This window comes from Gossypium raimondii, chromosome 9, assembly GCF_025698545.1.
Source record: "Gossypium raimondii isolate GPD5lz chromosome 9, ASM2569854v1, whole genome shotgun sequence".
NCBI lineage: Eukaryota > Viridiplantae > Streptophyta > Magnoliopsida > Malvales > Malvaceae > Gossypium > Gossypium raimondii.
Window position 1 is genome coordinate 7,034,888 of NC_068573.1, and position 11,165 is coordinate 7,046,052.

Below are 11,165 nucleotides of genomic sequence, written 5' to 3' on the forward strand. Positions count from 1 at the left end.
AGGAAAAAAAAAAAACAAGTAAACTCCCATTTTATTGGGGAATCTATACAAACAAGTAGATTTTCAAGCTTAAAATAGTGAAACTAGATATTAAAATGATTAATTATGACTAAATAACCAAATAGAAACCAGTAAATTCCTAATTTTATTTTACTATAAAAATAATAAAGAATAAATATCTACCCAAAGTAGATATTTTCAAGCTTAAACAGCCACTCAAAAACTTAATTTTTTCTTCAAAACAAATTCAAATATAAGAAAAATGGCTAAAAAACCAATACCAAAAGCAAAAGAAAGTAAAAAATCAAAGCTGAATCACAAAATAAAATATACCCAGATCTTTTCACCCGTTTTCAAAAGACATCTTTAAATTTTGTTTTTTTTTTCCAATTTTCTTTTTCTTTTCTTGTTTTGATTTTGACTCTCCCTCACGTGCCCAAGTTTCTCTCTTATTATTTTGCCTCTTCAGTTCTTCTGTTTCACACGACAGGGCCAAACAGAAAAAAAAAACACACACACAAAGGATCAGAGAAAAGTTAAACTGGTTTAGATCATTTGCCTGTTCTTCGTGTAAGATCTAGAAAGTAAGTTTCTTTAATCCAATTTTTGAAATGGGTTTATTTTTATTTCTTTAAAGATAACTCCTATGCGAAAAGAATTCACTTTCTCTTTGGGTTTTGGCTTTACAGTAATGAACTGCAAAACGGCTCAATGGTAAGTTGTTCTTCTTTTTATTTTGTTTTTAGGGTTTGAATGATTGGTTTTGTGTTTATATGAATGTTTGGATTTTTTTTCTTTTGCTGCTTGGTTATTGTTATCAGCTTTAATGGTGTTTATATGTGAGATTGTTTTCTTACCACTATGAATTGAATAATTCGTTTATGTTTTGCTTGAATCTTTGTAATATTGGTCTTTTATGATTCTTGGATCATTACATTACGTAAGATTTGTCACTTGGGTTTGTAATATTTGGGAAATTCACTTCAAAGTAAAGGGTTCTTTTAAAGAGTTTTTGATCTGGTATTGTTGGAATGGCTGTCGTTCTAAATTTTCTTTTATTATTTCTACCTGTTAAAGCAATGGGCAAAACCAAATGCCTGGTGGTGGAGGCATGTCACGTAAAGTGACTAAAAAGGATGCCGAAACATATCTGAAACAAGTCAAGGAGATGTTTAAGGATGAAAAAGACAAGTACAACATGCTCCTTCATGTCATGAGAGATTTCAGTATTCAAAGGTATCCCATGTTTTAGTTTTTTGTTGGATTTTGATGGAGTCTATTTACTTTGGGGTCAAATATGGATTGCGAGTTTACAGTCGTTTTGGATTTAGTTCATTCGGTTTGAGATTGCTTTATAAACTACTAAACGTATGATATATGTATTTGTCTTATACATACAGGACTGACGTAATTGGTGTGGTTGAGCGAGTGAAAGAGATATTCAAAGGCCATAACAACTTGATTCAAGGATTTAATATGTTTCTGCCAAAGAGATATAAAATTACAGTCGACGAGGACAGGCCTTCTCCGAGAATGATTGCTGCACATAGTGAAGCAATCTATTTTGTAAACAAAATACATGTGAAATACTGAAACCATTATGCGGTCATCTTTGGCTTATCGATATCCATGTTTAGCTGTCTAATTTATCCATTTCACTATGCAGAAACGTGATGAGAATGTTTATACATCATTTCTGGATGTATTGAATAAGTACCGGACAGGGCACACGGACATAATTAAGGTCCTTACCAAGGTAATGTGTCCTGTTTCAGTCGTAACCATGCTTGAACTTGAACTAATTCGATTAGTTTTAGTTTTTATTTCTTTCAGAAACATGACTTGTTCATTGGTTTCATTCAGGTTGCTTCTCTTTTTGAGGACCATCCGGATCTGCTTGAGGAGTTCATACGTTTTTTACCAGGGTAGGGTTTAGGAACACAACAAGCCCCTACCAAAGCCTTATAATAACTACATATTCTGTCTTTTCTAAGCTTTAATAGTTGACTGATGGGAGCCATCAGATTGGTATATCTTTTTTTATTTAGGCCGCCAGATTAGGCGCAATTTTAAACAAAAATATTTAAATAAAAAAATATTTGAGCCTCTTCGATGAGATGACAATTCTTTTTCTCTGTAAATATTTATTTTACTTTCAGACTTTTTTTAAGGTTAATTTTTCCTTTTATTTTGTTTATTCATTTTACAGTTTATATTTGAAGTTTGTAACTGTCCTTCTAACAATATCATCTCTAAATGTTAAATTTTATTATTAAGTGAAATTAACTTAAATTTCAAACTTCAAGTTTAACCAAAACATGCCTTATAAGTCCATATCAGTTCAATATGTTTCAAAGTATCATAGAATAAATTTTAAACTCATTCAAGCTCAAATACATAGAATAATTACATTCAAATTGAAAATAAACAAATCTTGTTTAAGACAAATTCAAAAGAGTTTCAAATTTATCATTCAACTTCACAATTAAACAACCAATCTAAGTCTCTATATACATGCCAATAATCTAATACTAATGGTGTTTAACACTTGAAATACAGCCTTAAAAGTTTAAAGTTTAATGGGGACACCATGACTTCTTAGCAAGTACCAAACCTACACCTATTCGTTATTAATGTTGAGCCCTTGAGAAATTTTTTTTGGGAATTCATTAATGCCATGTTTAGCCTTTCTAATGGATTCTTTTCTAATTACTGATTCAGGCTCAATTTACATGTTAATGGTATATTAGTTATTCCCATTATGGATCTTGAACATGTGGCTCTAATGAGTATTAAACCATACATATGTTCATCTTTTTAACCAAATTCATACACAACTTTGTTTATTTTTCTGTTGGGTTGCATGAACTCAAAAGTTTACCCTCAATTTTTATGTCTTATGCCTCATAATTTAACCTTGTTATGAAACACGTAGTTCTTTAATTTGCTAAGCTTTTAAGATATTCCACTTTAGAATACAGTTTTCAATTTATAGTCATGAAAAAATTTTATTATCAAGATTTTAGTTTAATTAGCCCATAGTAAACACTAGGGAAATGACTCGGATACAACGGACTCCCTCCAAAACATACCAAGGAGCACATAGTACTAGGTACCATTCCATATTCCTCCTAAACACACCAAGGGCACCAAAGTGCCAATCCACCAAGCATATCAAAAAGAGCACCAAAGTGCTAAGCCCAAAGGTATCAGAACATGCATGTGACAGCATAGCCTACAGGAAACAAAGAGTGCACATAATATGTACAAAGCCCGAAGGCAACAAAATTTAAGGTATACATAAATCCCTATTCGCATGTCAATCATATCCTGACTATTTCACTAAGCTTACTAGGGCATTTGAAAGTCACTTATAACTTGTCGTTCAAAGCTATTAGCACATTTAATAATTACTTAGAGGCATGTTCTGTGACAGAGATCATTAAGACGACTCATGGTCTAAATACATATATAGGTACTTCGAGTACCTCTCATATATTCACAATTTTCATAAAAATACTTTAACTGCTTCCACATACATGTTCAAATCCATATTCAAATTTAGGCCTTGTGATATGTTCATTTACCTATTAACATCATACAACTACCAAAATCAAAAGGGAGTCATTATGACCTCAAATGTATACTTAAAGCCAAAACTTCATTTATAGCCTCATGCGCATATTATAACACACTAATTTGTCTCATTAAACAATAAAGTCTATAATGACATATTGATCCAAAAAAATTTCCCGCGGTGACATATCAACAAGTTTTTCGTATTAGTTACACATTTCATAAGTAATCATTTATTTACAACACTTTAACACAAGGAAATGTGCACACATTCCTCTACATACTCATTTTCATATTTATTCACATATCACAAAACATGTTCATTAATTGTTCGATGGAAACCAATTTATATAATACATTAGCATTTGATAGTTGAATTTCTAACCTAATTGATACATACATGGATGGGATAAAATTTATTAACTTAAAGTCATCGAAGTTGTTTTTCAAGTTTAGAAAATTAGTCAACTTATGATGAGTTTTTGGATGAGATCTAGGAAGTGAACATGATTGGAAGTTGTTAATAAGTTTGCAAGAGCCTAAGTTGTGAAAAGGGTAGCCCAAACACACATCAATTGAAGATCAAGTCTAGTTAAAGCTCATTTGGATCACTTGAAGACTTACTTGTTTTATTTTTTGGTTTAATCTACCAATGACCCAATTAAGAAGTTTATTTTTTTAATCCCAAGTTAATTTATTTTCTTGTAAACTTAGCCTTTGCACAACTCTCATAAAGCTGGCCAAATTTATTTGGTATTTTCTTTCCTCCTTTAATTTTCTTCTTAGGAAGAAATAGTTACCTTTTATAATTGTCCATATCTTTAGGCTACATTTTAGGGATTTTTTTTATCTTAGACATCTACATTTTCTAGGCTAGTTTTTAAGGACTTGTTTCGCTATTTTTTTTAGCTCTTTCCTTGTATAAAAAAGGGTAGCCACCCACCATAGAAGACACCCAACTTTTATTTGAATAAAAGTACTATTTGAGTTCTCCTTTGCAAGAAAACTTCTCTTGTTTCTTTAAGAAGAGTTTTCAACTCAATCTTCTTTGAGATTATTGATAGGAGTTTTTCACCCTTCAGTTTGTCAAGTTATCTAGCTTGAAGTGTTTATTAAAGCCATTAGTAGAGTTTATTGAAGCCTGTTCCTCAAAAAGTCTATTGGATATCTTTCTTCCTCATCACACCATTATCATTTTTATCATCTTCCATCTCTTTTTATTTATTTTTTATATTATTCTTTAATTGTTCATAACTTATTTATATTTTAATTTGATATTTGACCTCATCTTTTTAGAGAACAAGATTTGACTTTTCTCCATAAAAAATCCATCACGTATTGGCTAAATCTATCTATTCTTGTTTCAAATCTCTTTCTTTTCAAACCTATTATATTTCATTCTTTCTAATTGTTTGTTTCTTTAATTTTCAAACTTGAATACTAAAACTTTTCAACAACAATAAATTGATCCATTTATTGCCCTCATATAACTTGAAGGGGGCGGCAACCATAATACGAATACTAGGGTGTGTTGTCCACCCTACTTCTACTCTAAGTAGGAAGTTATTTTTCTATTTGAAATAAACCACTACAACTCAACAAGAGTTCTACTTTCTCTTCCTATAAATAAATTGCACTGGTAGAGCTATTAACACAACTTTGAGATATTGTTACTGTACCAAAAAATAGAGAGAATTTATTCTCAAGTATTAAGTATATTTTTCCAAAATAAAAATTCTACTGGTTTCTATTAAAGAAGAGAGACTTTTTGTTTTCACCCAAAAAAAAAGGAAAAGTTTTTCTAGTTTTGTGTTTTGATTCAATTGGTTTGAGACCACACTCGAAGCACTTTGTGGTACAAAAATAATAGAGAAAATCATTTGGTTAAAAGTTGAAAAACATCAAGTATTCGCTTATTTGAAAAGACAAGTACAATTTTAATTTAAAGTTTATTGCTATGAATATCACAAACCGGGTTGGTTTTCAAAAATTTAATTTTTCACTATACAAGAAAAATGTTTTCAAATCGAATTTTTTCCAACATGATGTTTCATGTAGAGCCTGTAAATAGCTTGGCCATATAGATAGGGTGTATAAGAATAACGGGCAACCACAGTAGCAAAATGCTCAGGCACAGGCAACTGATGGAAACCAAGCTCAATAGGAGCTGATGTTCTCTGCCTCGTGCCTTGCCACCAGTAGCAGCACTGGAAAATGCTGGCTCATTGACAATGACTGTACAATTCACATTACCTTAGATGCAAGCATCTTCAAGAGTATTGACACAAGTTTCAACTTCAAGATCAAAATTGGAAATGGCCAGTACATCAAGTTATAAGGGAAAGGAAATGTTTTAATCAACACTCCATTAGGTACAAAACTTGTTTCAGATGTTATTTTTATTCTCGAAATCGAACAGAATCTTCTAAGTGTAGGTTAGTTGCTTAAAATAGGCTATTCTGTTGTGTTTAAGAATGGATAATTCTTGATTGTTGATCCTTGTGGTTGTGAGCTTATATCGATTTTTATGTCTAATAGAATCTTTGTGTGGATTAGAACTTAACAACATCTAAAGCCTATACAACCTCAATAGATGAATTTGAGTTGTGGCATAAGAGAATGGGGCATGTTAATTACAGGTTGTTATCTCAGTTGTCTAGGGATGAGTTGGTTGAAAACCTATAAAAAATGGCTAAGCATGAAAATGTCAGTGAAGTATTTTAGTTGGGAAAACAAAGTAAGTTGCAGTTTACTGTAAGCAAGGCTTGGAGAGCCTTTGAAAAGCTTCACTTGGTTCACACTGATGTTTGCAGACCCATTAGAACTCAATCATTAAATAGAAATAGGTTTTTTTATTGATGACTGCATAAGGTTTTTCTGGGTTTATTTCTTGAAAATGAAGTCCAAGGTTGCTCATGTATTTTGGAAATTCAAGTTTGTAGTTGAAACACAATTTGGGTGCAAAATCGTGAGGTCTGATAATGGAACTGAATACACCTCGAGGTTTTTTGAGAAGTTTTATGAAGATTCAGGGATTGAACACCAGCTCATTAGCACTTATACACCTCAGCACAATGTTGTAAGTGAGAGGAAAAATAGAATCGTGATGGATGTGGCCAGGTGCCTCATGTTTGAGAAAAAATTGCCTAAGAGTTTCTGGGATGAAACTGTAAATACAACTATTTATCTTCAAAATAGGTTTCCAACCAAGGCTGTGAAGGAGAAGACTCTATTTGAATCTTGATTTGGCTTTAAACCTTCAGTTGCTCATTTGAAGATTTTTTGTTGCATCTATTATGCTCATATTCCAGCTGTCAAAAAGGACAAGTTGAAGAAGAAGGCACAACCTAAAATTTTTATGGGCTATTGCATGAATAAAAAGGGCTATAGAGTTTTTGATCCATCATCCAGTAAAGTATTTGCAAGTAGAGATGTTGTGTTTGTTGAAAATGCAACATGGAATTGGGACAAATCAAAACCAGAATAAGATAGTGAAGGTTAGATTGTTATAACTAATGAAGTTAAAGTATATGAGCAAGAAAAGAGTGATGTTTATGATTTTCCAGTAAGAGGGACTCGACCTATCATTGAAATTTATGAAAAAGCTAATATGGCAGTTCTTCAACCCGCTAGTTATGAAGAGGTTGCATCAATAGAAGGCTAAAAGGAAGCGAGCTCAATGCTGATGGTTCACCCAATAGGTTGAAGGCAAATTTGATTGTAAAGGGTTCATTCAGCAATATTGGGTTGATTACATGGAGACTTTTGCACCAGTAGTAAGACAGGATACAATCAGACCACTTCTAGCTTTGGTGGCACAGATGGGATGAAAAATTCATAAACTAGATGTTAAATTAGATTTTTTTTAGATGGTTATTTGTAAGAAGATATTTATGTGGACCAATCACTTAGTTTCACAGTTAAAGGAAGTGGAGAGAAGGTTTATAGGCTTAAGAAAGCCTTGTATAGGCTAAAATAGGCTCCAAGGGACTGGTATGCAAGGATCGGCGAGTACTTGCGAAATTTGGGATTTCAGAAAAGCCTAAGTGAACCAACTTTATATGTGAAGATAGTTGAAAATGTTATAGCATTAATTTTTTTTTTTTTTATATGTTGATGACCTATTAGTAATTGGGAGTAGATATAACTCGATGAGGGAGTTTAAGCTGCAAATGGAAAAAGTACTTGAGATGTCAGATCTTGGAGAAATAAGGTACTTTCATGGGACGGAGGTGCAACATGTTCAAGGGGAATTTTTATTAGTCAACAAATTTTTTCCTTGAAAATCTTGAAAAGGTTTTGCATGGAGAGATGCAAACATGTCAGCACGCCAGTGGCACTTGGAGAAAAGCTTAGTAGCAATGAAGAGTTTGAGAGGGTCGATGAGAAGAATTACAGAAGTCTCATTGTTTGCTTGTTGTATTTAACTGCAACACCACCTGACATTATATAAGCAGTGGGCATGTTACCAAGCTTTATGCACTAATGCAACATACTGCATTTTAAGGCTGCTAAGAGAGTGCTGAGATACATCAAAGGATCTGCTAACCTTGGTATATGGTTTAAGAAGGAAGAAGCATTAAAGTTGGTTGGCTACACCTACAGTGATAGGGCAGGATTGATGGATGATATGAAAAGTACCTCTGGTTATGTTTTTTCACTTGAATCTTGCGTATTCTCATGGAGCTCTAAGACGCAACAGATTGTTGCTCAGTTGTAAATTGAGGCAGAATATGAAGTTGTAGCAGCAACAGTCAACCAAGCAATTTGGTTGAGAAAACTTCTTGGCGACTTGAGTCTTGTGCAGACTGAAGCAATGCAAATTTTGTGTGACAATCAAGCCACCAGTGCAATTGCGAAGAATCTCATTTTTCATGGGAGCACAAAGCACTTCAAGATAAAGTATCACTTTCTGAAAGAAGTTGAATAGAGAAAGAAAGTTACTTTGGTTTATTAAAGCTCTGAAGACCAGTTAGCGGATATTCTAACCAAGCCTCTGGGAAAGGCAAGGAAATCGACTTTCGCATCATGGTGGTAGAGGAGGAGTGTTGCGAGATGGTCAACCATGCAATAGCTCGCACAAATGGCAAACAATCAAAATGTGAATCACTTGGTGAACAATCATCTGACGAATTGCCTCATGAGCTATCACTATGTGGACCATCATGTGAACATGCAAACTATTATGCGGACAGTCCATATGATTCAAGCTTGGCGGACTGTCCAAGTGAGAACAAATTTGCGAACTCATGAAGTTGCAATCTATATGGCGGGGTTGAAGAAATTGGAAGCATATCCGCAAAATGTGCTTGTGCCTATATTCGTCGATTGAATGAAAATGTTTTGGTGCAGCCATCAGTGACAAGTGCTTGTTTGTTCTTAGTGTGTTTTAGGTAAAACCAATCTTAGTTGGTAGATTTTTTATGTGTTTAGCTGATAAATGACATGTTTAGCTTGTTACAAGAAATATTTTTTTTCAAATTTCAAGATTGTATTAGTGGGGTTTGTTGAGTTTCTTGTAAAGAAACTCGTACATATTGTAAAGTTTGAAGAAAATGAAATATATATAACAGACTCGTTATACTGCTAAATCTCTGATTTGCTTTCTTTCTTTGCTCATAACACAGATAAGATTGCATCAAACTTATAAACGAGAGTAGGGTCACAAAAGTTAGCCACATTTACCGAGAAGGTAAGTGTTGTGCAGATCATTTGGCCAAAAGCTTTTAACCAGATGTATTTAAAACTAAAGTAGATGTGGACATTTTGAATAGCACCCAATTCACAAGAGCTAATTTCCAGCTAAAAAAAGAAACTCATATATACGAAATAATATGAATTTACTATATTTTTTTGTTAGGTAAATTGGGCAAGTGTATATATGTATAAGATCCTTTGCAATTTGTGGGAATGGAGTTATATCTCAGGCTCAAGTAGGTGGTAGAAATCTTATGAACTTCACAAACAGATCTGGATAGTCCTCCGAGAAAAGAGCACCAACCTGAAACCAATGGAACCAAGAGTTGAGTTAGTTTGGGTTTTAAAACTTTCGGATCGTTTCGAGATAATTTGGTTTCGAATCATTTCAAACCAAATTAGTTTTGACTCAATTCAAGTTCTGTGGACTTTTTACTTTTAGATCGAGTTAAAAATTTAATTCAAGTTTAAATTGGTCCGAGAAAAATTATCTATGTTTAGTTCAAAGTTGGTAGTTGCAACCAAAACAAGAGACATTACCTCCCTACAGAGCTTAATTAAGTCCATGTGCTCCCTCTGGTACCTAAATATCACATCCATAAATCGTCTATAAACACTCTCATCACGTTCCTACATAGTAAGATTGCTTAAATTAGATATCCATAACCACCAAAATATTTTGGGACAAAAGTTTCAGCATTTCACCTTTACTAGCCTTATAAACTCCAACGTGTCCGGAGGAGGCTGATGTTTGTCGACGGTAATTTCATATCCCTTTGGCAAAAAGAAATTAAATCCCTCAATCAAGTTGTTATGGCCTTTGAATAACTCTTTCACTCGCCCAACCACACCAGCTATGTCAGTCCTGTATGTATGTTTAAAGTAACATTAATCCAACTGATAATTCAACCAAAACTCGGCGTTTCATTTCTAAAGTGGAATACCTCTCAGTCCTGAAATCATTCATGATTTCACGAAACATCACCAACTTCTCTTCTTGATCCCCAAACGTCTCCATCACTTCCTTCATATACCTTTCGGCGGCATTTATAGTCGCTTCACTTGACGTGCTTCCCTCTCCACCGCCTCCGCCTCCTTCAGCTGCAACACCACCAGCCATCTCGTCTTGCCCGCCACTTAATAGGTAGAAATAAAAAAAAGAAATAAAAAAAAAGCCTATCTTAATGAATGATCCAAGAATCATAAACGACCAATACAAAGATTCAAGCAAAACATAAACAAATCATTCGATTCATAGTAGTAAACAAAACAAACAGATAACTATGCATTAAACCAAAAAGAAGGAAAGATTCAGCCTTAAAGCTAACAAATGATAAAAACAGAGAAATGAACAAAAGAAGAAAGCAACTTACGATTCAGCCTTCATTCCTGTAAAGCAAAGAACCAAAACGAAAGTGAATTCTTTTCACATAGGATAGCAGTTATCTTTGAACAAATACAAATAAACCCATTTCAAGAATTGCATTAAAGAAACTTACGAATAAAATGGGAAGAAACTAAACCAGATCGACCTTCTTTTTCTGATCCTTTGTGTTTATTATTTTCCTCTTTCTTTTTTTTTTGGTGCGGCCAGAGAGGAAATTTGGTGCGTGAGAGAGAGTCAAAATCAAAACGAAAGAAAATGAAAATTGAGAAAAGAAAGTAGTTATTTAAATAACTGGAGAAGAATAGAGGAGCCATACATTTCACATTTAGGCCCAAAGAATTTTTTTTAATTTATGTAAAGGCTTAAAATTTTTATCAAAATATTTTTCTAAATTTAAAATTATTTGCTAAATTTGTTGATAAAAAAGTGTTAAAATTTTAATGAAAATGCTATGAAAACTGTTTTTATCCATCAAAATAAAGAGAAGTATTGAGAATTGCTACAT

The 11,165-nt window shown here is 33.2% G+C and overlaps 2 protein-coding genes across 2 annotated transcripts; one reads left to right on the top strand and one right to left on the bottom strand.

Annotated features, from left to right (window-relative positions):
• Nucleotides 1-287: 287 nt before the first annotated feature.
• On the top strand, nucleotides 288-2,118 carry LOC105797827 (paired amphipathic helix protein Sin3-like 2). The gene is made up of 6 exons (XM_012627735.2): nucleotides 288-584; nucleotides 690-714; nucleotides 1,078-1,236; nucleotides 1,401-1,581; nucleotides 1,667-1,756; nucleotides 1,864-2,118. Exons 2-6 carry the CDS (start codon nucleotides 692-694, stop codon nucleotides 1,927-1,929), a joined length of 519 nt encoding a protein of 172 aa, XP_012483189.1. The 5' UTR covers nucleotides 288-584; nucleotides 690-691; the 3' UTR covers nucleotides 1,930-2,118.
• A 7,261-nt stretch (nucleotides 2,119-9,379) lies between these two features.
• Nucleotides 9,380-10,926, bottom strand: LOC105797828 (paired amphipathic helix protein Sin3-like 2). The gene is made up of 6 exons (XM_012627736.2): nucleotides 10,773-10,926; nucleotides 10,647-10,662; nucleotides 10,218-10,409; nucleotides 9,979-10,138; nucleotides 9,814-9,903; nucleotides 9,380-9,577 (listed from the first exon to the last, which is right to left on the bottom strand). The coding sequence occupies exons 2-6, from the start codon at nucleotides 10,658-10,660 to the stop codon at nucleotides 9,506-9,508; spliced, it is 528 nt and encodes a 175-aa protein (XP_012483190.1). The 5' UTR covers nucleotides 10,661-10,662; nucleotides 10,773-10,926; the 3' UTR covers nucleotides 9,380-9,505.
• Nucleotides 10,927-11,165: the final 239 nt, after the last annotated feature.